This window comes from Clytia hemisphaerica, unplaced genomic scaffold (assembly GCF_902728285.1).
Source record: "Clytia hemisphaerica strain Z4C2 unplaced genomic scaffold, Clytia hemisphaerica genome assembly, whole genome shotgun sequence".
NCBI classification, from domain to species: domain Eukaryota; kingdom Metazoa; phylum Cnidaria; class Hydrozoa; order Leptothecata; family Clytiidae; genus Clytia; species Clytia hemisphaerica.
Genome location: NW_027103551.1, coordinates 987,924 through 1,014,292, shown reverse-complemented (window position 1 = coordinate 1,014,292; position 26,369 = coordinate 987,924). Strand labels below are relative to the sequence as shown.

General features: G+C 36.3%; 4 protein-coding genes and 1 long non-coding RNA gene across 6 annotated transcripts; 2 read left to right on the top strand and 3 right to left on the bottom strand.

Moving 5' to 3' along the window:
• Positions 1–287: 287 nt before the first annotated feature.
• LOC136800095 (uncharacterized) lies at positions 288–1,007 on the bottom strand. The gene has a single exon (XM_067056706.1). It carries the CDS (start codon positions 1,005–1,007, stop codon positions 288–290), a length of 720 nt encoding a protein of 239 aa, XP_066912807.1.
• Positions 1,008–2,734: 1,727 nt separating this feature from the next.
• Positions 2,735–4,151, bottom strand: LOC136800168 (uncharacterized). The gene is made up of 2 exons (XM_067056783.1): positions 4,080–4,151; positions 2,735–3,929 (listed from the first exon to the last, which is right to left on the bottom strand). The coding sequence occupies exon 2, from the start codon at positions 3,910–3,912 to the stop codon at positions 2,977–2,979; it is 936 nt and encodes a 311-aa protein (XP_066912884.1). The 5' UTR covers positions 3,913–3,929; positions 4,080–4,151; the 3' UTR covers positions 2,735–2,976.
• Positions 4,152–10,023: 5,872 nt separating this feature from the next.
• LOC136800169 (uncharacterized MFS-type transporter C09D4.1-like) lies at positions 10,024–12,108 on the top strand. The gene has a single exon (XM_067056784.1). It carries the CDS (start codon positions 10,455–10,457, stop codon positions 11,991–11,993), a length of 1,539 nt encoding a protein of 512 aa, XP_066912885.1. The 5' UTR covers positions 10,024–10,454; the 3' UTR covers positions 11,994–12,108.
• A 1,171-nt stretch (positions 12,109–13,279) lies between these two features.
• LOC136800171 (uncharacterized) lies at positions 13,280–16,634 on the top strand. The gene is made up of 2 exons (XR_010845678.1): positions 13,280–14,336; positions 14,715–16,634. It is a non-coding gene; the product is annotated as an uncharacterized lncRNA (long non-coding RNA).
• Positions 16,635–19,534: 2,900 nt separating this feature from the next.
• LOC136800167 (heme transporter FLVCR2-like) lies at positions 19,535–26,159 on the bottom strand. Of its 2 annotated transcripts, XM_067056780.1 has the most exons (3): positions 26,085–26,159; positions 24,231–24,290; positions 19,535–22,263 (listed from the first exon to the last, which is right to left on the bottom strand). In XM_067056780.1, the coding sequence occupies exon 3, from the start codon at positions 22,251–22,253 to the stop codon at positions 20,847–20,849; it is 1,407 nt and encodes a 468-aa protein (XP_066912881.1). In that variant the 5' UTR covers positions 22,254–22,263; positions 24,231–24,290; positions 26,085–26,159; the 3' UTR covers positions 19,535–20,846. The 2 variants fall into 2 exon arrangements, with proteins under 2 accessions (XP_066912881.1, XP_066912883.1); XM_067056782.1 differs by lacking the exons at positions 24,231–24,290; positions 26,085–26,159 and adding an exon at positions 22,990–23,022.
• Positions 26,160–26,369: the final 210 nt, after the last annotated feature.

Here is a 26,369-nt window from a genome sequence, read left to right as displayed (position 1 = left end):
GCAGATGGATTTGACATGTGTCGATTCAAGTTTCTGGGATTGTTCTTTAGTCGGCCCTGGCCACAGCTCTACATCACCAAATATTGTGTTGACGCCAGTTTCTTTGTATAGGAACAATTTTGTTCCTATTTCCATTGTCGTTGTCATTTGACCATATCTGGTGATGGCTCCCATTATATTTTTGGATTTCTCTTCGATTTCTTGTAGATGACTTGTGAAGTCTCCCTTGCTATTAAACCAATTATCAAGATATTTGTACTCGTCGCACTCAGTTAGCATTCCTTCCTTTAATGATAGTTAATCTCTTTTGAAGTCTTTTTCTTGCTGATGTGCATGATCTTTGTCTTTGATGTTGAAAACGTAAATTGTTTTAATTCTTCCATCTTCTTTAGTGATGCACAAGTGTTGAGTACCACGTTTTCTGAGCCTACTCCAGCTATGTCGTCAACATATGTGAGACCAGCTATTTGTAGGTTCGTTGATACTGTGGTCGAGATTGCTGGGCCTACTTCATTTATCTTCATGGTTGATGCACAGCAGAGTTGAGAGCCAAGCACAGTGCCTTGTTTAACTATTTCTCCCATTGTGATGCTTTGTGATGTTCTGGCCGGTGTCTCTATGATGATGTTGGATTGTTTGTTGAGATTGAATATCTCACTCAATTCTCTCTCTCTAACTCCAGATTCGTGCAGGTCTACGAGACAGTCTTTCAACCATAGTTTATCAAAGCACTTGTATGCATCAGCAAAGATGATGTACACGTCTTGGTTGAGGTATTTTGCTGATTGGATTATTGTTTGGCTAGCCATCAAATTGTCCAGTGTGCCTCTTCCTTTTTGTCCTCCATTTTGATGTATGTCCATATCAATATCATCATGCATCTCACCTAGGATTTGTTTCTCCCAGAATTTGCTTATAACGTTCGTGACAAATAGCCCTCGTCTGTTATCCATCTGTAGTATTGAGCCTTTCTTGTGGCGATGCTTGTGATCTTCACTCTCCCCCATAGGCCCCCATACTGATGGAATTTGTCCTTCGTCATTGGAGGTTGTGTCTCTGCTAACTTCATAATGTTATCAAACTTCTTGTTGATCTGTTCTTCCTGTTGGATTCCTATTGGGGTTTCGCTTTGTTGTGGTGTAAGTGTAAGGATGACCCTAGACTAGTAAACCACGTCGTTGTATTTCGCTGCAGATTAAACTTTCAATGGGATCTATTTTTTTTAATGTTTTCTGAATACAGTATTGCCACCACCAAAAATGTTATATAAATACCATACTTTCCATTATAATTTTTGAGGATTTCTGTAGCCATTTTGGAGTTACATTCTCTGGGATAAGGTTATCAGGTTTAACTTGTATATACCCATAGAAAAAAGCAGTGATCTGTTACCCAATGAATGTGAGCATATTAACATATTGAACATTCCCTGCAAAAAGTATCCTGCATATAGTCATGGAATCTCAGCTGTGTCATAATGTCATAAATATTGCACTTGTACTAGAGATTTACCAGTGTATCAAGCCAACAAAATTTAAAAGATCCCAGTGTTAAAACATGTCATGAATGTTTATAACCATACATAATCAAAAAATCTTTCAATCACAACAATCACATGAAAAAGTGAAATTATAATCCATATATGAGTTTGTTTGTTTTTGTGAATAAATCAACGTCCCAACCAAGCCAGAAACAATGTATGAATAAAGTATCTCAGATAGATATGCCAAGACAGTTTAACTCTGTGTTTATAAACATTTAAAAGCATTAAAAAACTTCTCTTCTCAGATTAGCAAAAAAGTTGGAGAAATCCTCGCCACGTTTTTCTGTTTTTGTGTTTATAATTTTTTTCTCATCCATAACTCCGAGAAACTCAAATATTGCGATGAGAATAGAAGAAAAAATAAGCCGTGTTCTTTCATTTTATCTTCCCTCTTTTTCGAGGGAACGTTGCCTGAGATTAGATTGAAGCAAAATCCCGTATTGCACCACTTGGAACTAGTCTGTCTTTCCAATCCACTCTCCCGCGGCAATTTCTATTTTTCATAAGAACTCTTTATTATAAACACTATTCCCGCGTTTCTGTGTCCAAGGAAAGACAGACGCTTGCTAGTCTAGGATGACCCCACCGATATATACAAACACTGGATCGCGGAATTCCGTGTTTGAAAGTGACGTCGGGTGAGAGCGAAAGTCTACCATCTTTGGGACCCCTTTTTGAGACCGCGCAAAATGTAAACATTGAGTTTTGGTAGGATTTTGCTTGGTATTTGTGATGTACTGGTTGCTTTTGTTATAGAATTCTGATGCTTTCAAACCTTATCATAAAGTTGTACAAAATATGATCTCTTGCTTACCAGACCCCTTTTTTAAACGCGGTCTTGTATTTGTACGGTACAATATAAAATACAGCATTAATGAGCTCTCATCAAAGCTCTCTGAGTGATGACTTTTTCCCCTTAAAGTTAAATGGGCTCTTCAGAAAAATATTGAATATGGGGGGGTGCAGCATATAATATTGCTTGGAAATTTACACTCCCCCCTGCCTGGACAAACATCAGTTGACCCCCTGGACATTCAAAATTACCCTCAAACAGAGCAAAATTACCCCCGGACAGTGCTAATTTTGATGATTTTTCACTACCCCCGGACACTATATCTGCCACCCCCATGTACGGACATTTTCTGGAAAAGCCCTATGTATAGAATATCAATTTTTATGGAAAAGACTTGATAATGTTTTTGACATATATTTTATTGAAATGTAAATCGGATAAAATATTTTTTATATAAATTAACAACTGGCTAGTAAAAGCTATTTACAGATAAACGATTATTGAAATGAGAATGTATAAAAACTTGATGCTATTTTCCGATCTGAATACAATTTCTACCTTTTACTAGCGTTTGTAAAGTTCTTCGCTTTTACAAATCTAATATTTGATAGTTGTAGATTTTGTTCCTCGAAAGTTTAAGTTAATAATTTTGGTAAAGGACTTTTGTGCTGTTGGTGGCATTATGTTCACGACCAGCGATGGTGTTTGATTGGCGTTTATGGCGGACAGCAATGATGATGATACGGACCACCAAGAAGATAGCAGACAGTATGATGAGGGCGAAGGAGAACCATTTGATGGTTTCATTACCGTCGTCTTTGTTGTTGGCTGCGTAGACGCCGATGTTTGCGATGATCAGAGTGATGTATGAACTGAATGTGTACTCTGTGTATTTTTGAAAAGCGAAGTTCTCAAGGAGGAACCAAACAATCGCAAGTGCTGCCAGGAGACTAATAGAGATGATGGACGCAGTCAAGGTGGAGGCGTTTCCACGGTATGCGGCGACAACAGCGACATTAATCAAAGAGGCGACGGTGGTCCAAGTGGCGTAAAAAATCAATCCGTTCTGCACCAAGATGCGTTGGCACCAAACATCAACTTTTGTCTTGTTCAAGATTTTCTGGTCATCTAAGAATGCTTTCAAGTCCATCAATGCAAAAGCGATGGCAGTGTCCACACAGATCTGACCCAAAACGATGACAACCAGCGAAGCGATTGCCATCTTGCGTGCCCACACGAATAACCAAGCCGAGATGAAGAGAATGTTCAAAATGAAAGCAATGTAGAAGCGTGTAGTCAAGATATTTGCTGACGGTGCATTACTTCGGCATACTGTAGCACATGTGTAGATGATCCAGATTAATTCCCATGTAAAGATGGCACCCCAGATTGAGAATGTTGCTCCGACTGGAGTTAGTTCCAAATGGAAAGCCCTGGAGATGTTACCAACAGTGTTTGGAAATAGTTTGCTGTCTGGTCCACCTGCTGCTGACAATCCATTGAGCACGAGATGGATGACGTAGATCACCAAGTTGACGAAGATTAACACTTTCTTGGACGTTGGAAAGTCACTCATTGTCGTTGATTCTTTTCCTGTAAATAAAAGCAAAACATTTGTAAAGTCTCTTGTATTTGAGCGGGGATAATGTTTTCTATGTGTTTAGATTCTAGCAAATTGTTTAGATGGCTAAAAGCCCTAGAAGGGATAGAAATAAAAAAATAAAAATGTTATTCTGTTCTTACCTGATTTCTTCTAAGATGTCTTTCTCTCAATATTTGTTTCAAATAATATCCCAAGGAGATTTTTCCATCTATAAAAACGATGTTTTTAAAGTTGCACAACATAGAACCCTCCTACATAATTGATATGTTTTTGACTTTCATTGAGGTTATTGAATAGATAAATCCCTGCGGTGGTGTGTGAATGAAATAATGACGTTATCGTTAATCGGATGTACTAATTCAACTCGCGTAATGTTATATAATTTTGCTGCTCATAAGGTGAAGTAACCTAACATGATAGCAGAGCTTCATCAAAAAATCACGTTTAACGACTTGCTCAAAAAATTCACTCTATATCCTTAAGAAAACAAACTTTGTTTATCTAATGGTCTTTTTAACTATTCTGGTACATTCTAACCCTGATCAAGTTTCAAATCCTTTGAAATTTCGGTACAACAAAGTTATGAAATTTAAAAACATATGATCACCTTGTTCCCACCTCGTTGTCATGCTAAAAACGTGACTTTAAACTAGGATAATAATGAGGTAGTCATTATCCGTAATTGCTCCTTTTGTAGCCTACTTCCTGTCATAAAGCCTATATGTCGCTTAGTTTTGACATCTTTTGAACACATTATACTCATAATACATTGCCTTATGATGAGGATGTCGCACATTCCAAATTTACCGCACCCGCTTAAAAACTATCGCTGTGTGCCGGTGACTTGAGCACCAGTTTCCCCAAACAACTAGTCTTTTTGTGTTGTGTTGTGTTTGTTTGAATTTTGAAGAGTTTCAAGGTTCGAGGTCAGTTGTATGTTTCCTAATTTCGAATGTTACTCCGATTACTCCTTTCTTAGTTCCCGTCTTCTCATCACTTTCAAAATGGGGCTGGTCACATAGTAGATGTTTTTGTATTTTGCGGAATGAGAAAGATGTTGCCTTTCCTTTGATATTGTGTCACTGACATTTGAGTCAAAGAGCCTTCATGGTCCTACGTTCAGCAAACACATAATTTGCACTTTTAATTTATGTAATAAATCCAACTTGCTGATGTCATCGGTATTAAATACTGACATAGTATTATCTACATCTTTTGTTGTATAATAATTTTCAAATACCCCTCTTTTTTCAGGATTAAGGGGAAACATGGACGGAAACTTTCTCATCGTAAGTAAGGTGAGATACATTGTTCAGGCCTGTTCACTGAAAATATACAGTTTGGTACATCCCTACTGGGAAAATATTGAAAATCATTACCGTCTTCTTAGCAACAGAATTTACAATCTCCACTCATCTAAAACGGGTGATTTTCCACCCCCCCCTGGAGTGTGAAGCATCTCTAATTTGTACCCTAATAACTCTGATGGTTAAGAAATTCTCACGTGTAACTGAGACAGGGGTGTTCTAAAAGATGACAGTCATATACTATCATAGACTATTATCTCGTCATTTTTGAGAGTTTGTTGGTGCTTAATTTCTTAAAGAAGGACCCCCGTCCGAGAAGAACTTTCTTTTGTTTTCAGAAAAACACTTTGTTTTCTCACCTTACTAAGCAAGTTTCTGCCGAGCTAGCCGGCGATTCAATAAGGCTGGAATAATATACAAACTAAATCCCTTAACAATAATCGTATTATCGTATAACGTCTTACTGTATTACACGCATTGTAAACGACTTTAGTCTAGGTATTTTACGGCAAGGAAAATATATTCCTTTCCTTTGATGATATTGTGTAACTGACATTTGAGTCAAAGAGCCTTCATCGTCCTACGTTCAGCAAACACATAATTTGCACTTATGATTTATGTAACAAATCCAACTTGCTGATATCATCAATATCAAATACTGAAATAGTATTACCTACATCAGTTTTTGTTGTGTAGGATTTCTAATTTCAAATATCCCTCTTTGTTCAGGGAAAACTACCTCTTGAATGGAAACCTTCTTATCTCAACACGTTGAGATACATCGGTAACTCTTAATCATTTCTACAATATATCAAGATAATGTGGTACACCCTTATACAGGGAAAAATCTGGAAAAATTTGAAAACTCTCTCACTGAACTTTCATCCCCATAGGGAATGTAATTCTAAAAATTCCCATTGGTCTTCTCAGCAACAGGAATTACAATCTCCACCCATCTAAAATAGGTGATTTTCAATCGCCCTGGTATGTGTAGCATCTCCAATTTGTACTCAATAACTCCAATGGTTAAAAGATTTCAGGGGTGTCACTGAGACAGGGGTGTTCTAACAGATGACAGTCATATACTATATTATCTCGTCATTTTTTAATACTCTTCTGTTAAGATTCATTTTTCAAGTAATTTTACCAAAAAGATCACATCAGTGTTCCATCGCCTAAGCTTCGGTGCTTTCATACCGATAGTGCATCCTTTACCTGTTTTATTTCAGCTTTACAAACACTGATGGAAGGGAAGAGTTTGACGTTTCACCTGGTTGACAATCACTAATACAACATCGTAAGTAAAAGATATCTTTGCGAGTTTCAAATCTTCTTTTCTGGACAACTGAGTAGATTTTGACAGATTTTTTCTTGGTACACGTTTTTAAAGCTTTTTACAATGCCGGACAAAAGGTTGTAGACAAATGAAATTTCAGTGAAAAATGATGAGGAATAGAGCAAAATGACTCTTCAATGTGTCTGAAAGGGGATGGAAGTTAAGAAAAACACTTTTGAAGTCGTTGCATTTCGTTTGAATTGCTTTTGAGGGAACCACAAGCAAAAAATCAGCGTTTTGATACTGGTGTAAGCCAGTTAATCAAGCCCTTGTGGTTTGCCCTTGCGGTTAGACTGCAGTGGGTGACTTTGAACAGCTTTGGATAGGTTTTGAAAGCACCCAGAGCCTCTTGGGAACTCGTTTTTGATCGATATTGAAGTACTTTGCAAATATTGCAGAAGTCTACAAACCTTTTGTCCCGGGGGGGGGGTACTACCCTTGTCGACCGACGGGGGTGCTCCGCCGAGGTTCGAAAAATGGACCCTACGTGGGACTCGAAATTTGCGAAAAAAGTGACCCTGAATGGGACTGAAATTCCAAAATTTTCTCAAATTTTCTACTTTTTCCCTAAATTTTCCAAAAATAGGCACCCTACGAGGGACTGATTTTTCTATTTTGGTGTTTTTGCGACCCTACCAGGGACTCGTGGAGGTTAAAAAAGGTACCCTGACCAGCGGAGCATCCCCGTAACCCATTTTGCCCTAGTACCCCCCCCCCCGGGCTTTTGTCCAGCATTGTCTGAGAATTCTGAGACTCAGTGTATTTTCCAGCTCAAGTTTTTGGGAATATCAATGGCAGTTTCAGATTGAAATTTTCTCTATTGTAGTTGAGGATCATTCCTGAGTCTCAAAATTTATTTTTGCTGATTCAGCATTTTCTATTGCTCCACATTTGAGTCTATTTGAGGGGGGGGGGGGGTCAATACTTCTGAAAATGGCTGATTTTTTGATTTTTTTGGTATAATTCCTGCTGTGCTGTGATGGTCGAAATAATTAGAAATTTCTTCTGGTTGTTCGATTTGAGATACTTTGATGGAAAATTGCCACTTCAGAGAAGACCCCTGTTCAATTTTTTCTTAAAAATTCAGACAATGCCGGACAAAAGGTTGTAGACAAATGAAATTTCAGTGAAAAATGATGAGAAATAGAGCAAAATGACTCTTCAATGTGTCTGAAAGGGGATGGAAGTTAAGAAAAACACTTTTGAAGTCGTTGCATTGCGTTTGAATTGCTTTTGAGGGAACCACAAGCAAAAAATCAGCGTTTTGATACTGGTGTAAATCAACCGCCAGTTAATCAAGCCCTTGTGGTCAGACTGCAGTGGGTGACTTTGAAACTTTGAAAGACTTTGAAAGACTTTGAAAGACTTTGAAAGACTTTGAAAGACTTTGAAAGACTCTGAAAGACTTTGAACAGCTTTGGATAGGTTTTGAAAGCACCCAGAGCCTCTTGGGAACTCGTTTTTGATAGATATTGAAGTATTTTGCAAATATTGCAGAAGTCTACAAACCTTTTGTCCAGCATTGTAGGCTTCGATGGTCAGAGAACAAAGAACATTTAAAAGCTTGTGAACTCTGAAACACCCAATTTTTCCGGAACTAAGAATTTTTTTAGGCTTAAAAGTTTGCATGTTCTTACAGAAGAATTGTGTGATGACGTCATCAATCTTATGTGAGGCCATTTAAAAAAAATCCTTACGACGAAATACAATCTGAGAAAGCATTTTTGACACCCCCTTCTCACAGACCCGGTGGGATTTTATCAGCCAGTGGGGGTAAAGATAACGGATCAAAACTCGATGGGGATTGTTATTGAATTCCATGGTTTTCGAGCAAGAAAATTCAGTGGGGATGGAAAAATAGTACAAAATATTTTGCAGTGAGGATTTACTTATCGGTTATTTTCAGTGGGGACAAATATTAGAGTTTATTATCCGACGCGCCTAAATAGCGACATTTGATTGGCTTCTTTGCTGTCCAATATTTTCGATTATTATCCGACGCGCGTAACTAGCGACATTTGATTGGCTTCTTTGCTGTCCAATATTTTCGAATATATAGCCTCAATGGAGGCTACATATTTCAAAAATTGACGTCACACATCGAGTTCAATGACAATTGAGCATCTTCTTTTTGACGTTACGTCACAAAATAAAAATAAGACTTTTGAATAAAAAACTACCAAGAAACCAGATTTACGAGCATATAAATTGGAATTATGTTTGAAAACGAGAAATATTTTAGCGATGAACGGATGATAATAAACCATTTATTTGGACGCAGTCTCATCCAATATGAAAAATATTGGGCTAGGAGAAAAGATATTGGACTCGGCGAAGCCTCGTCCAATATCTTTTCTCGCACGCCCAATATTTTTGCATATAGGATTCGACTTTGTCCAATAACTGCTTAATATATAGCTTCCATGGAGGCTATATATTTCAAAAATTGACGTCACACAACGGGTTCAATGACAATTGAGCATCTTCTTTTTGACGTTACGTCACAAAATAAAAATGAGACTTTTTAATAAAAAACTACCAAAAAACCAGATTAAAGAGCTTATAAATTGGAATTATGTTTGAAAACGAGAAATGTTTTAGCGATAAACGGATAATAAACCATTTATTTGGACGCAGTCTCATCCAATATGAAAAATATTGGGCTACGAGAAAAGATATTGGACTCGGCGAAGCCTCATCCAATATCTTTTCTCGCACGCCCAATATTTTTGCATATTGGATTCGACTTTGTCCAATAACTGCTTAATAATTTTCCACTGGGGACGATATTGTGGCCACTTTTTCCAGTGGGAAGGGATCCAGTAAGTCTGGGAGAAGGTGGTGTTTTTTGTTAAAAATAACTTGCAGGGGATCGATTTTTATTGAGAAATCTCTATGGAACCCAGCGTATTCATCAGTTGCAAAGGGGCATTCTCCCCTCCCATTTATTTAACAAAATTATGATTAGCTATCTTTTACTCATCAAAAAGTCTCCCGGGCTACCAGTCAGTACATTTTGAAAAAGATCGTCTTGGAATTTTTTTAACATTAAAACATTATATGGAAAGGCAAATATTTATAATGATAATAACGATTACATATACATATTATCAGCAAATTTAATTAATGTGAAATATTTGACTGGTGGCGCACTCCAGCCTAGTCTTTAGCATACACTACCATTGAGTTTAAAGGGCTAGATAGAGGCGAGACTCTTGGATGGGAAATGAAACCTCTTATTTCCCATCCAGAACGCCCGCGCATAGTTTTTACACAAACGCCGGATTAAAACTAAAATCTATCGCTAGATTTCAAAAAATGTAGTTCTCCAAAACAAAGGAACCGCTAGATTCTATGCGCGTTTTGGATGGGGAATAATTGGCTTCAAACTCTCTTGCCTGAGAAGGGTTAAAGTTTCGACTGCAAACATAGTAGAACTAATATTATCCCGTAACAATTTCGTATTATCATAAAACACCTATGTTACTGTATTACACGCATTAAACGACTTCAGCCTAAAGACATACTACTAATGTCGCAATATTGACTTTTAACGGGCTTTTAACAAGCTTAGGTGGTTATTTAAAGTTTGTGTTTTTTGAAGTGTAATTTTACATGACGACCTTATCCTGTTGCGAAGTCAAGTTATTGTTTGTTTTCTCTTCCAAAGTTTCACTAGTGAAAAATTTTCAACTTATAGCGCAAGGTTCATAATAATGTATTTGACTTTACATAGTATCGAACATTTACTTTCAATGTTTATAATCGAGGATTTCGAGCTAGAGTAAAAGTTTTGAATGATATAAATATCAAGTCGACTGATTAGAATTTAGTTTTCAACGGCATCTCAATCTTCACGCGAAAAAAATAGAATGAACAATAACGAAAATCGACAACCTCTTATCCAAGATAAAGATGTTAAATCCAATCCACCATATTATGAATCTCAAAGACTTATTCAAAACGAAAAGCTCACTCATGGTACATTTGAACACCAGATTAAGGATGAGAAGAAGGAGACAAATCAACCACCAGCATTGATGGTTTACAAATCAAGATGGTTGATGCTTCTCATATTCTGCTTAATCACAATGTTGAACGGTTCAATGTTCATGGGATTGAGTTCAGTAGTGGACACAGTAGCACCTTACTATGGAGTCAGTCAAGTTGACATCGAATGGCTTTCCAACATGTTTATGGTGGTTTATGTGTTAGTGGCAATGCCGTCAGCTTACTGTATGTCCAAGTATGGAGTCAGGACCATACTGACGGTAGCAGCTGGATGCGGAGCAGCGGCCGCCTCGCTACAGTATGGAGGTTACCGGAGAAAGAGCTACGTTTTTGTTGTAGTAGGACAGTTCTTTGCTGCAGTTGCTTACAGTAATATTTTACAAGTTCCTGGAAAGTTGTCAGCTGTTTGGTTTGCTCCTAAAGAACGAGGACTTTCCACTTCCATTGGTGTGTTCATGAATATTCTTGGTGTGGCTTCAGGCTTCGTCCAACCTACCCAAATGATCCCCAGTACCAACGACTTCACGAAAGTAGAATCTGGGTTAAGGATGTTTTTCCTTTCCAAAATGATCTTGGCTGTATTTGTGTTTGCTCTAACTGCGTTTGCTTTCCGCGAGCAGCCGCCAACTCCTCCTTCTCATTCACAAATTGACGGAGTTGAAGAGCCTGGTTTCAAGGATAGTTTGAAGATGCTTTTCATAGACAAAGACTTCTTATTGATGGCACAAGCTTACGGAATTTATTACGGTTTATACGTTGGTGTTTCTGTAGCAGTTTCACCCTTAGTTCTTTGGAAATTTGAGCACGTTCAAAAGGATGTGAACGAGCTGATTGGATGGATGGGTTTCTCTTGTAACTTGGCAGCTATCATCAGCTGTTATCTGATTGGCTCATTCCTCGATCGAACTTCCAGATATAAAGCAGTTGCTTTATTCTTAAATGCTGGCTCAGCACTAATGTGGACAGTTTTTGCATTGTTGTTGACCAAAACAAACTCTTTTGAAGGTGTTTTTACAGCGTATGTCGTTTTCGGGATTTTCGGTATCCCGTATTTTGCTTCGGGTGTGGAGCAAGCAGCGGAAATGACGTCACCCGTACCGGAAGGGACCTCGAGTACCGTTATTCTTCTACTTGGTAATATTTACGGATTTGCCCTCATATACGGGTTTGGGTATTTAACTCAACAAGGGTACTACTTGGTCACTGTATATCTCATCCTTGGGTTGTATGTTCTGTCAACCTTTTTCCTGGTTGTGGCAAAGACTGAATTGAAACGAAGTAAAGCGGAGAACTCTTTGTGGAAAGATGAAAAGGAACAGCAGAAGTCATATGTTAATTCTGCAAATCCAGATGAAAATTCGTTTACCCCGCAGCATGACGGACACCATCAACAAGCTTAGAATAAAATACAATTTTGAAAATAAAATTTATCGAAATTTTTTAAGTTATTTATAATTGTTAAATAATAATCAATCAACATCAACGACTATATAAAGGTCGTAGTAAAAACGAGCCAGAAGATCACAGTTGAACAAATCTTCTTTTTAATGGTTAGACCCCAAAGAAATCGTAAGGCCCTCACAGTTCTATTTTAAAGCTCATTTATGATAGTGGCCAATAAAATCTGAACATTGACTTTCTCAAAACATTGCATACCAAAATGTCACAAATTTAATGGAGATTTAGAAACATTAGTACCATACGTCAAAAATGAAGTCAATGAAGAGCAAGGGGTCAATGTACCAATCGTCCAATTGTAACATTAGTAACTTTGCAGTGAATCATTGTTCAAAATTTGAGAACAAAAGGTAAGCGGTAAATAGATAAAAGGACATTTTTTCAATTCCTCGTGAAAAACATCTTGTCAGCCTCAAATTCAACCTAAATTTTCAGATAGAGGGTACCTCTATTTTTTTGGGGGTTTAAAGGGCATCCACTGGTATACCATTTATAACAGGAGATCTTCCATAGTAGTAGCACCGTAGATTTTGAAAAAATTGATCCCTGAATGTCAAACCTCCTCAACAATCGCCTCACATACCCCAATTTGATGAGCCAAGTTACTTTAGACACCCCTATCTCATTGACGCAGTAGTATTGAGACTTGAGCTATGTTGTATGTTTACTTGAAGCTTTTAGACTACCTCACCTACCCAATCACAGTCAGATGAGCCAATCATAGTCAGATGAGCCAATCACAATCACATACCCAATCACAGTCAGATGAGCCAAGTTTCATTTAGATTAAACAATCAAAATGAGACTGGTTACTTTCAAACTCAAAGCGACCGTAGTACAGTGGTAGAGCATCCGGCTACGGTTCGCAAGGTTGTGGGTTCAACCCCCAGCCGGGTCATACTAAAGGTTCCCAAAATGGTACTTGATGCCTCTCTGCTTGATGCTCAGCAACTAAGAGAAGGATCAAGGGTAAGTAGAGAAATCCAGGGAGAAAGAGTGGCGCCCTCCCCTACCTTCGGGTAGATAGCTATCGAAAGAGGAGCCTTCGGGTCGCCTCCGACTGCGGTCGCAGACTTACTTATTTACTTTCAAACTATCCCTGTTTCACAGTCCAATTCTGGTTGACTGACTATGTTACTTTAAGAAAGTCTGAAAGTAACTTAGATACTTTTAACTGGGTCTGTGCAGTCAAACATAGTCTAAAAAAGACATAAGTTATTACTTTTTTTGGAATACCCTTCTTCCTGTTCTTCCTTCTTCTTCAGATTCCAAGAATCGATCAGCAAGGTCAAGTCCCTGAAAAATGAGTCATCTTTGTGAAGTTTGACCTGAACTACCAACAAAAACAAATTAGTCTGTGTCACTTTTCCACTTTTAATTAAAAGCCATTAAAATGATGTGTCCTTTTGATCATTGGAAAATCATCTCGACCCCCTGTGTGCGCATGATCAGTAAATGAAGAAGAAAAAACATCATCCAGAATTTTCTTCTTCTTTTTTCTTCGTACGATAAATATTTATAAATTTTCATGTTTTCTTTTATTCCGAATCGATCTTAGGAACCACAAGAGAATAAATATTTTAATGAATTTTATGAATGACTATTGTTAACAGTTATGACAAGTCAAAAGAAAAAAATGTTTGTTTACAAATTCAAAAGGGAAAATCTCACACACATTTCACCCTTGTGTGATATTCTAAAACCCAAAGCACTTCTCAATTTTCCGTTTATCTTACAGACCACCAAAATATTTTCAGTCATCAATTAAGTGTAGAGAAAATGTATCGCGACAAAGAGCACTTAGAGCTTTTACTGTGAATTAAAGCATTAGACAAAAGCAGGTTAATAAGCAGTAAACATGGAGTAGTCGGTCTACATTACTGGGCTGAACTGGGATGACTGCACTTTTGAAATAATACAACATTGTTCATTTTGAAAGATTGTTTTTTATGATCGTTTGAGGGTTGGACCACCTAATGGGTGTAGATGAGTACAGACGACTAGTTTTAGGATATGATATACTTGATGACGTCACTATCACGTGACAATTGACCATACATCTGACAAGTCTATAAAAAAGGCGCGAAACTTGTTCACACATTGATATTAAAAACCAAACGTCTTACGCAAAAACTGACAGCAAAGACATACAATATCAACGCTTGTTGACAACTTTTGTTACATTGCAAACGAAAAAAAGCTTTTGACTATGGAGCTGATGAATTTATTGATATTTATTACTCTTCCATTTTTGCACAATGCCCAAGGACGGCCGAGCAAGAAAGGTAGGCTCATGCGAAATGTAGCGATCAACTATTTAGCGAAACGTGTGAAATTTTAAGATCATCGAATCTTGTGGATCCTTGCCAAATCGGAACTAATGACATCATGATGATGGCAATCGACTTGGATAAGATTACTAAGGATTTGGTTTGAATTTAGATCGACTTTAATTGACGGTTCCTAGTTGGCACTTACTTGGATCAAAAGCGAAACGCATTGCCAAGAGGACTTCCTCTTTAGACTACTGGTATCCCTCTAACATGTTTGTTGATACAAAATCTATTTCAGGCATTTTGCGAGTGAAAATCTTTGCATAAAGCATATTTCTGGTTATTATTTGATAGAAAATTGAGAAATGATTTTTATGTTTCCTTTTTCAGGTACAATTATCGTTCTCAACCCAAACAAGCCAACACGAGGCTACACTGAGCCATCGGAAGGGAGCTGTTGCGAATTAGGTCATCGTATCGCAGACTTAGGATACAAACAATGCACCAATCAAAGACATAGCATCTCGACACTTGACGACTTGTATTCACCAGGATTGGCTCCAGCACGACTAGTCGAAAAGTGTCAATATTTATATTATGATGATTTATCAGATTGTTGTGTCGAGACTCGCACAAGGAAAGAAAAAGAATTCAAAAACCTCGTTTCCAAAACACGCCAAACGATCATGAGACTGAAAAAAACACTTGAAAAGTTTTAAGTGATGGGACTTGACTGCAACTTGACTGCGAATAGCATTTCATGAAGTGACAGAAAGACTGGCTGATTGAGAGCCTAATTAGTTCTCCTGGAGACAAGAATAACAAAACACCAAACGCTCTTAATCTGGTGGATTAATCTTGTAAGACAGGTTCGAGGCTAGCCTGGATTCCCAGCTTTAAGCCATTTTCATTATTTGAGTATTTTTGCTTTTTACCACCTGGTCTACCTAGATATTTGCAAACCCAAGGTTGACAGTGCGCAATCAGTGAGTCGATAAAATGCGCATGCGCTGCCTTCTGATTTCAGGCTTCAAATTGTCACAGAAAGACAAGGTAAAGGTTAACCAAAAACATCGAAATAAGAAAAAAGTAAAAAGGTTCGTGGAAGATAGTTTGTAGTATAGGATATTTAAGCTAGGTCAAGCCATTCAGAGCCTTATGGCTTATCAGTGGAAATTTGACACCAACAATGATACTTCTACATCATATTACATAAGAAATTCTTTCATTGTGTGAGTCACCGACATTCCGCTATATCAGCACCATTGTCCCCTTTAGAAGGGGCAAAAGGAAATGACATTGTCTTATTTAGGTGACAACCCTTTTTTTCTAATTTAAGCGTAACATTTGCATTTTATGACAACACAGTGATTTCACACCAACAATCTTCGCTACATCGATTTATTTTTTGATACGACTACATTGCCATTTTTAGGGCCAGTTTTTTTGAGTCTGGATACCCGGCAAATGTTATCGTAAAACGGTAATGGTTTTTTCGCTAAACCTTGGTAATAAGTTTTCGGGGAAACACCTGTGACTTTAAGTTTATTTCGACAAATCTCCCTCGGGTAACTTAATGCATGTCCCAAAAATGCATTATTTTTTGTAGAATACCGTATTCGGTGTAACTTAAATTCTTTCTCAGCAGAATTTGAGTTTTTTTAAGAAAACGTGATTATGACGTCATTATTTATGACGTCATAATTTTAAAAAGTTGAATATCTCAAGAACTAATACTCAAAGCTTTATGAAATTTGGACCAATGATAGAACTCATCAAGAGGAGGAGAAATCTTTTTAAAAAATTTGAAAATTTGCTGATGTCAGCATTTTATCGCAAAAATTCGAATTCTTGCAATCTCTGCTGACGTCATTAATTTTGGGAAATACTTTCAAAACTTTTTTAAACATCTCAATGTACTTTATCACTGGTCCAAATTTCATAAAGTTTTGATTTATATTTCTCGAGATATTCAACTTTTTGTATTTATGACGTCATCGATCATGACGTCATGATTAGGTTTTCTTAAGATATCTCTAATTATACTGAGAAGGAATTTAAGTTACACCGAATAAGGTATTCTACATCCAAATACGCTTCCAAAAATGTATAGTTTGTTATGGTTTAGAGACTGGAACTGGGGCGGAAAAATTAATGCAATTCTGGGACATGCATTAAGTCGCCCGAGCCGCCTTTTATTTATCACTTTGTAACGCCCGTTCAATAATATTATACATATCAACTCAACAATGTATCTGACTGTACCATATAATTTTATTTGGAAATATGCTAATTTAATTCAAATTTTAATTTTGTTTTTGAGTTTCGCATTCCTCCCTTTAAATTTGGTTTATGTAAAACCATTTCTGCAAATGCGGAAAATCTATTTTGAAAATCTATTTTGAAGCCAGCGGTAAAAAGGCCACTTTCAGTTTCAAACAATTCAACATTGTATGATATTGACAAAGAGATATCCAATCTAATACATTCATATTTATTTACAAAATAACTGACAATATAACGTTTTTTTGTTTATAGCCTTTTTTAAATTCCTCCTTTTAGATAAACAACGGAACTTTATTTTGTTTTGATTCATTATTTGTTATTCAACGCTGCTATAATTTAAAAAAGTTGAAAGAATTTTTACTAGGACCAAGTTGTTCTGCAGTCACTGGAATTAGTGAACGCTTCTTCAATTGAAAACTGAATTCACGTTGGCGACTACGGCAATAAAAACTAGAGGGGTCGAATTCCCTAGGAGCTTCAATTGACCATCATTTCGGATTTTAACTCAGGTAAGTTATGGCATGTCTCAAAAACCTGAAAATTACCATAATTTTTAAGGCCATTAGCCGGCAGAAAATGAGGAAACCAATGATTTGCAAAATACGGCCTATATATTAATCAAATACCAGAATACTTCTTTTTATAATCGCCGAAAAAAAAGATACTTACTAGGAATCGTCTTGCGATCGAAAGAACGTGCGTATAAAAGTTACACACAAACAAACTGTCAGACTTTCGGAGGCTCTTGTGGCTATGACGGACGTAAAATTCATTATTAGATTTCAAAAATGCATTTTTAAAAAGCAAGCAACAATTTCTTTCTCAGGTAAGTTATGGCATGTCTCAAAAACCTGAAAATTACCATAACTTTTTAAGGCCATTAGCCGGCAGAAAATGAGGAAACCAATGATTTGCAACGAAGGATACCATGATGAAGTTTCGCTGTAGGGGTGTTACCTAATTGTTTACGCCCTTATTTTCGCGAAAAACCGCAAAAACTAAAAAATGCTGACGTTAGCAAAACTTGTTTTTTAAATATCTCCAGTATGGCTGATGGTAGAAACATGAAATTTGGACCCACGTTGAATATCATTAAAAGGATCATTTTGCAAAAAAAGACTTTTCGAAATTTTGCTGTCGTCAGCAGAAATCAGCAAAATACGAAATTTTGAAAGAAAGTGCTAATGTCAGCAAAATTTCAAAATTATTTGTTTGCAAAATGATCATCTTCAGTCCAAATTTCATGTTTCTATCTTTAGCCAAACTGGAGTTATTTAGAAAACAAGTTTTGCTGACGTCAGCATTTTTTAGTTTTTTCGGTTTTTCGCGTAAATAAGAACGTAAACAATTAGGTAACACCCCTACAGCGAAACTTCATCATGGTATCCTTCGTTGCAAATCATTGGTTTCCTCATTTTCTGCCGGCTAATGGCCTTAAAAAGTTATGGTAATTTTCAGGTTTTTGAGACATGCCATAACTTACCTGAGAAAGAAATTGTTGCTTGCTTTTTAAAAATGCATTTTTGAAATCTAATAATGAATTTTACGTCCGTCATAGCCACAAGAGCCTCCGAAAGTCTGACAGTTTGTTTGTGTGTAACTTTTATACGCACGTTCTTTCGATCGCAAGACGATTCCTAGTAAGTATCTTTTTTTTCGGCGATTATAAAAAGAAGTATTCTGGTATTTGATTAATATATAGGCCGTATTTTGCATGAAAATGCCTCTGAGCTTCCATATTTTGCATGTTAAACTTCCTGAGATGATTTCTTCGTACACCCCTTTCTCACAACCCCGGTGGAAGTTTTTCCATCAGTGGGGTTGAAAAGTTTTATCGAAATCCCAATGGGATAAAAATTCTATTGTTCCCTTTTCAAAAATTGCAGTAAGGATGGGTTCGTCTAAAAAGCAGGGTAGCCAATTGGGGTAGCCAATTGGGCTAGGTTGTGGGGTACCTAAATATTTTACAGACCAGAATAGAAATACCGAAAATAAATGCATAGAACCACATTTTACTGACCAGGGAGCATGAATCTGATTGATACTTAGATTGATCATGTATGATTCCAAAGATAAACAAAGATATAAATTACCACGTGTTAATGCACGAGGAGTAAGAAATAGAGCTTCATTATAATAGAGCTATTTCAAAAGACCTTTTGTACCTATTATAAGCTGCCATATTTAAAAATTTTGAAAGGAATTAATTGTTTGAAACATCTAAACATGATTTAAATTAAACAATAGATTCAATAACAAAGGATTGTTAAGATATGACAAGATTAGAGATCATATGGCCTAAAGGCGATTCCAAAGCTATTATCATCGAATTACAGCTTCACGGAAATAACAATTAAAAACATAAATAAAATCTAAATCTAAAATATTGAAAACTGTTTTGTATATATTTTTTATTCGGGTCTGTAAATTTTCAATCGAAGCCAAGAAGGAAGACAAAATGGCGCCAGGTCTCTTGAGAAGTAACAAAGTTCAGTACATTTGGCAAAAAGGCTATTGTGGCTGAAGTTCGAAAGGAATCTTAAATTTTATTACATGGAATCATTAACAAGATGTTGTAATAGTTATTTCCACATTAAACAGGTTTCAGATTTCAAAAGTTTAGGCAAAAAGAGGTACCCCATAACCTAGCCCAATTGGCTACCCCATTGGCTACCCTGCTTTTTAGACCAACCCAGTAAGGATGGTTATAGAATGCGCAATTTTTTCCATTGAGTTTCAAGTGAGAATGAAATGAAAGTCAAGTCAAGAAGTTGTTGAGTATTTTTTCACTTGGGACGAAATTGGGGCAAATTTTCCAGTGGAGCTCAACCCCTGAAACTGGTACGACTTTGTGGGAATTGGGAACACTGACAACTGTGACAAAGGGTTGTGGGATTTAAATCAATAAAAAAGGTCAAGACGTATTTATTTTATCATTTAAGATCACAGTTTCTGAAAAGTGTAAAACAATTCTTGGGCCCTTTTTCAATTTCAAATATCTATTCAAAATCTTTCTTCCAACAATGTATTGATCGTGTCAAAATATAACGACTGACACTGCCACCAAAAACAAAGAAATTACATTAAGGCCAATGACGTAAAGTTGAATGCTAGAAGTGAATCTTCCAGGAAAATGATGGATTAGGATTTACGACGGTGGATTAAATCTATTAGTGCTTTCTTCTAGCAATTATGCCAACACTAGCCTGGATATCCAGGCTATGTCAACACTACCACAAAGATCACCCAACTTTTATGGAAATAAAGTGACTTCAAATCGTGCGCTATATAAATATTTCCTTCTAGACTTCAACTTAATTTCATTATATAATTTTAATGCCCCTTTTGAAAAGTAGGCTTTATTTTTTTGGATTTTTGCTTGAGCATGTGGTAACTATTGGACTAAACTTAAAAACTTATACGGTTGTAAGCTCGAGTTAAAGAGAGATTCAAATTATTTATAGATTACGAGTGTTTATAAATGACGGGAACTGAATCGAATTAGCGTAAGTCCAATGTACCACATAATCTAATTTAGACGTTCTTCTAAAAAATAGAACTAACTTTTGAGCTCAAAGGACGCCAAAAATTGCGAATTTTACTGTATGAAAGAATCCTTGTAGTTGTAACAGTAGGAAGGAACCTTCTGAAAGCTAGTCTGAATCGCAGACCTCTATAGATATACTTCCTATAAGAAATCTTTTCGTTAGAGGATGAGCAGAAGCCTAACTCAAAGCAGTTAAAGATTGTTTTATTATTGCATTAGCAATTTCATATCCCCCATTTTTAAACTTAACAAAAACATTACAATAATATTAGTGAATTCAAAAATTAATTTGCTAAAGAATATTTACAGAAACCGTCAGTCATGTGTCAGTCACCCAAAGGATATTTTAAACAACAACCCAATTGAGAATCAAGAATTCTAAATCTCAAATAGTAAAAAATAATTTGTCTTAGATTCTAAATTTTCAAATTCCATCTGAAATTTTTGCATTTTTGCAGGCTTAATAGCTTCTTCCTCGTGATATCAATATTTTTATAATCTCATTAAAGAATAACGAAAATTTGCCTGAAACACGTCGTAGATATCAGTACGGTCTAATGGTAACAGAAAATATCACAAATCTATGAGTAGGAAAGAAAACCCTATCATTAGTTGAGACTAACGTGTTCTCTAGTAGTAAGTGTCCTAACGGTTTAGTAGGTAAACATCAGTCCAACTCAAAACTCATCTTATCGAGAATCATTTAATTTAGGTTTTTCATCACTGTCTTCTTCATCATCACCGATGGAGATTGTGGAGGTGGTGCTCTCCGCTTCTGAACGTTTCAACTCCATCTTCGAAAAAGTCACAAAAGCAGTTGAGAGAACATACAATCCCAGAATGAGATATAAAGTAGTCAATGGGTAACCATCCTCAATCATTGCACCGAAAGTAAAAATCATCACAAATCCGTAAATATTACCAAGTAGAAGAATAACGGTACTCGAGGTCCCTTCTGGTACGGGTGACGTCATTTCCGCTGCTTGCTCCACACCCGAAGCAAAATACGGGATACCGACTGTTCCGTATACAACATATACGAAAAACAAGAGGTTAAAGTTTTTGGTTTGTGTCAAAATCAACGCGAAAAGAAGCCATAACAACATGGATCCGGCGTTGAGAAAAATTGCAACCGCTTTATGATGAGAATATCGATCAAGAAAGAATCCGATAGCAAGACAACTAATAATGGCGGCGATATCACATGTGAAACCCATCCAACCAATCAAGTGTTGAATATCTCCTTTGCTTCCGTATTGCCAACTGACCAATGGTGAAAAAACGACGGACACGGCCACAAAAAGACCGAAATAAATTCCGTAAGCTTGCGCCATCAAGTGAAAATGAAAATCCTTGTAAAGTACTTTTAAACTGTCGAAGAATTCCAGATGCTTCTTCCCTTCAATGACGGAGACAGGCGTGGGCGGTTTCTCCCTGTAAAACACCACCGTTAGAAAAAAGATAATAAAAGCCATTAACATTCGCGCTGTATAGAAATGTTTCAATCCAATGTAAACAACGGGTGGGTCGTAACTGACAGGGATCTGATATGAAGGTTGAACGAAACCAACAGCAACACCCAGAATATTCATAAACACACCGATGGAGGTCGACATCCCTCTCTCACGTGGTGGAAACCAGGTCGCAGAAAGTTTACCAGGGATTTGAATCATGTTTCCGTACGCAATCGCTGCAAAAAATTGACCAATCAACACAAATTGGAATTTATCTTGATGAGCACCCGCAAATTGTATAGCCGTCGCAGCTGCGGCTAACCCAGCGGCTAAGGTGAGAACTGTACGGACGCCGAATAATGACATGATGTAAGCGGATGGCATGGCAACGAAAATAAACACGACCATAAACATGTTGGACAACCACTCGATGTGTACCGCACTAACACCATAATACGGTGCAACCACTTCCACGACGGAACTTAACCCCATGAACATGGAACCGTTTAAGAGAGTAGTCATTGAAAAGATGAATAACATCAGCCATCGTTGAGGGTACACTTTCAGTTCAACCGTCTTTTGTTTGAGCGATGGTTCATCATCTTCGTTGGACAGGAGTGAGTCCTTTTCTTCTTCTACCATTCTTTGATTTCTGAAAAACAACAAGAGATTGTTTTTGGATTTTCAAGAGTTTTTGTCAAGTATTAAACATATTAGGCTAAATATCGAGTAGAGTTTTTCAACAGTAAGATCGATTCGAATCAAATCGAACAACAATCGATTCAAATCCACAACGTAAACCTAGAATCGCAAATCTCATCGTTATTGCACTCTTTCCTGTAGCAAATGTTTGACAACAAAACAAAAACCGTCTCTCTACAAAAATATTTGCATGTCGACAATGTTTTTAAATCCTCTTTTTAAATAATAGAAAAATGACGAGAATAGTATTTATTTTTGTAAGAGCTCCACGCAATAAATCTAATCCAATCAGACAAAGAAGAGAAAGGCACGCAGGGAGGTTAACTATACAAAATCTTTTCAACATATACAATTATGACGACTTGATGAAATGCAATGAATAAAAGAAATACGATAAATCACACCCAAGCAATAAAAAATTGTAATAATGCATATGCTCTCAGACAGTCTCAACGAGGAAGGCTAACAGGACTTTTGGGGGCCTCTAGACCGAGTTATGGTTACACGGTACTCTTAAAAACGGCATTTCCGGACTTTCCTGAGCCGGGAAATACCGGTATAATGCTCCACTATCACCACCGATAGTTTTATACAGGGTGTCCTTCAAAAACGAGTTGTTAGGTAGAAATATTTTGCGTAATAACAAAAGACGAAGAAAGAAACACGAGATTTCTACCTTCCATCTGTTTTGATTTCCTCTTTTTTCCACAAACACTGTAGAAGAAAGGTCAGGGTTCTAGTCAATATTTGGACAAATTGGTTAGTAAAATAGAGCAAATTTTGACCAAAAACGACATAAGATACATCTCACAGACCCACTGGGAACCCTTCGCACTGGAAAAATTGGCTAAAATATCGTCACAAATAGAAAATTATACTCTAACTTGTCCCCGCTGAAACAATCAGATAAGCAAATTCTTGTGCAAAATATTGTGCTATTTCTTCCATTCCCACTGATTTTTCTGGCTCGAAAGCAATGGAATTCAAATCCCCAGCCAGAAAAAACATGGGATTATCAATCCTCATCGAATTTTGGTCCTTTATTTTCACTGACCCCACTGACTGAAAAAATCCCACCAGGTCTGTGAGAAGGGGGTGTTAACTTGGCTAAAAGTAGAAAAAAAGTACAAATTTAAGTTTTTTCAAGCAAACTCCACAACACAAACATCGCCTGGTTTCATTTCTTATGGTCAAAATCGCGTTGAAGATAGTTTATAACGAAAGGTTTCTGCAAAGCTCACCATAGTTGGGCAACCAGGGAAAACTTTAAGATACGAAAAATGTTGTTTCAAGTTATTATTTTATGAATCTGGAGAGAATTTAAATTTAAGTTGCTGAAATATTAGGACACATAGGACGCCTGAAAGCCCTGCAAAGTGTAATTTTTTTTCGCTCTAAAGGTGTAAAATTAGCTTGTTCATCAAAACCTCGCTAAAGTATTTTTTTCAACCAAATTACAACTACAACCAAACGCTGATTAATTAGTTAGAAAAATAACTCGAAAGGAGGTATTTCACATTTACGTTAGACAAAATCATTTTATCAGTCTTATAGGTTACTTCCTAAAAAGTTGATAATGAGATCTTAAAACCGTTATTGATGATCAAAAAATAATATCATTACTTGTTCTAAGCAAAGTCATGTATCTTCGTATTCATTATGTAATGTTTTCGACGGAAACACCACAGTTTTTGTTAGAGGTTGCAAATTTAAATTAGAGAAAAATAGCTCAAAATTAGTCACTTGTACTGGCAATAATCTGGGTGTTTCCGTGAAAAATACTGCGTCAAAAATATCATGAATTACTGAAAGAACAAACAATACATGGCTATCTTCCAACATCTACAGATCTAAGCGCCGAAAAAGTAAATGTAATAAGATGAATGTAAAAAAATATTATCTCATTTGAAATCTTACCTAAAATGAAGGAATGTTGACCACCAAAACCTCTTTCCATCATCAAGAAAAAATTTTCATCTAGAAAAAGGAGAGAAATTTTTGAGAGAGATTTCTGTGATGACATGCAAAATACAAAAAGCCATCTTTGGTTTTCATGGTAAAATATTTGATCATGCTTTGTGAATTTCGTTGCTATGGTGACAAAATTATGGTGGTTTAATCTGAAAAAGCTAATTAAAATTCAGAAAACGCGTGTCAAACTAAAAATCAAAAACATTCAAACAGAGCGAGAAATCATTTTCACCAACTTAACGCAACAAGGACAAAAGTTGAAAACCAACAAAACAAAACAGCGACAAACCTTAAAACCAACAACAATAACAAAATAAAAACAAAGAACCAAAAAGAAACAACCCACAAAAAAACAATCTTACAATAGACAAACAATCAATATAAATCTACAAATTTAGCGGAGAGAAAACCGGTAAGTGAATTTAAAGAAAGTTGAGAAATAAATGGAAAGCGGATAGATGAAGACCAAAGTCTGGCATCAGGTGTGGCCATGAGTAAGCTTGCCCTGCTACTCTAGAGTCACCCGTCATCTAACGAAAGGTTAGAAAGTGTTGCAATCACAATCTAGAAAAGAAAAGATTTAGAAAGAAAGACGCATAATCGAAAAGTTTGAAAAGTTTGCCCAGAGCCCGGTTCGGCGTGCCGTATCCGAGTGGCCGTACGAAAGGAAAAGAAGAAGGAAATGAGGACTTCAAACAAAAAACACACAAATTTATATCAATACGCGTGAACTTCTTTAACCAATTTTTTACTAATGTGAGTTGCTAATTCACATATCCTGCAAACAAGTGGAGCGCTACCAACCACTAGACTTTCTAATAAGTTCAAACGAGACATTCACAATTTTCAAACTAAAAATGTTAAAATAAAACGACAAATCCGATAAATGTTTTAGATGATGATGATAATTGAATAAAACTAGAGAAGACTTTCTAAGAATAGTGTTATATTGCTAGCAAGGGGATGGAATACCTGCTGGCGTCCATATATTTTTTTCAATGTCTTTTGTAAACGAAAGACTTTTCCGCCTTGTTTCAAAGCACGGTCCATTAAAACTCTACCCGCCAAGCTAAAATTTTCCAAAGATGAACTAACCCGTGCTATCCGGATGATTTCAGCACCAAAACAAGAGTAAAACATGGTTGAAGGCAAATTACTAGTGCAAAAAGGAAGACGTACAATCTCAAAGGAAAAACTGTCCCTTTTATCAAAAAGTCTAACATCTAGACGACCGTTGATGTTTCTCAATTCAATGTCTAAAAAAGTAATTCGATCACCAGAACTTTCAAGATTTAATTTTAATTCTGGAGGATAAATTGACTCAAAATTTTCCAAGAAGAGATTGTTATCGTTGATGGTAAGAAGGTCATCTATAAAACGAAATGTGTTGCTAAATCGTCTGGCTTTTTGAAGATTTTCTTTTTTCAAGCTCTTGATCCACTTCGACTCAAAATGATAAAGGAAAAGATGCTTGCGTCGAAACAAAAATTATATCTTATTTACGAGAAAGACCTTAATTTCAAAATATTTGATGAAATTGAAAACAGTTCAATTTAGAGATAAATGACTCAAACCGCCAATACCGAAATAGTCTAAAGCTTGGTATAAAATTGCTACAAAATTCAGTACAGGGAGACCTCGGTAGAATAAAAAACAGATTTCAAAATAATTTCAAAAAAAATTCTTATTACTAAAAAAACAAGAAAAAGTATTAGAAGCAAACATATTATACTTTTTATAAATACAAAAAATGCGAATAAAATCCTTTAGAACTACTGAATTATAAAAAAAACTCCCTACCCTTTCCAAAAATACAGCTTTTCACTGTCATAGAGACGCCGTTTAGAGTTATTTGCTTTTTCTGATAAATTTTTCAATATTTTTGATCGAAATGTAAACACATAAGTGAAGAGACAGATGAAAATAAAAAATAAAGAAAAATCTGTCGAAGTTTAAAAAGAAATTAAAAAGCAAACGATAAAAAGTTGGTTGTGAAATAGTTGTGGACAGGCTGTGAAAAAATATTCCTCTATTCATCTTCGATTTCACAAAGCGAGAAAAAGAAGATAAGTTGTCAATCAATAT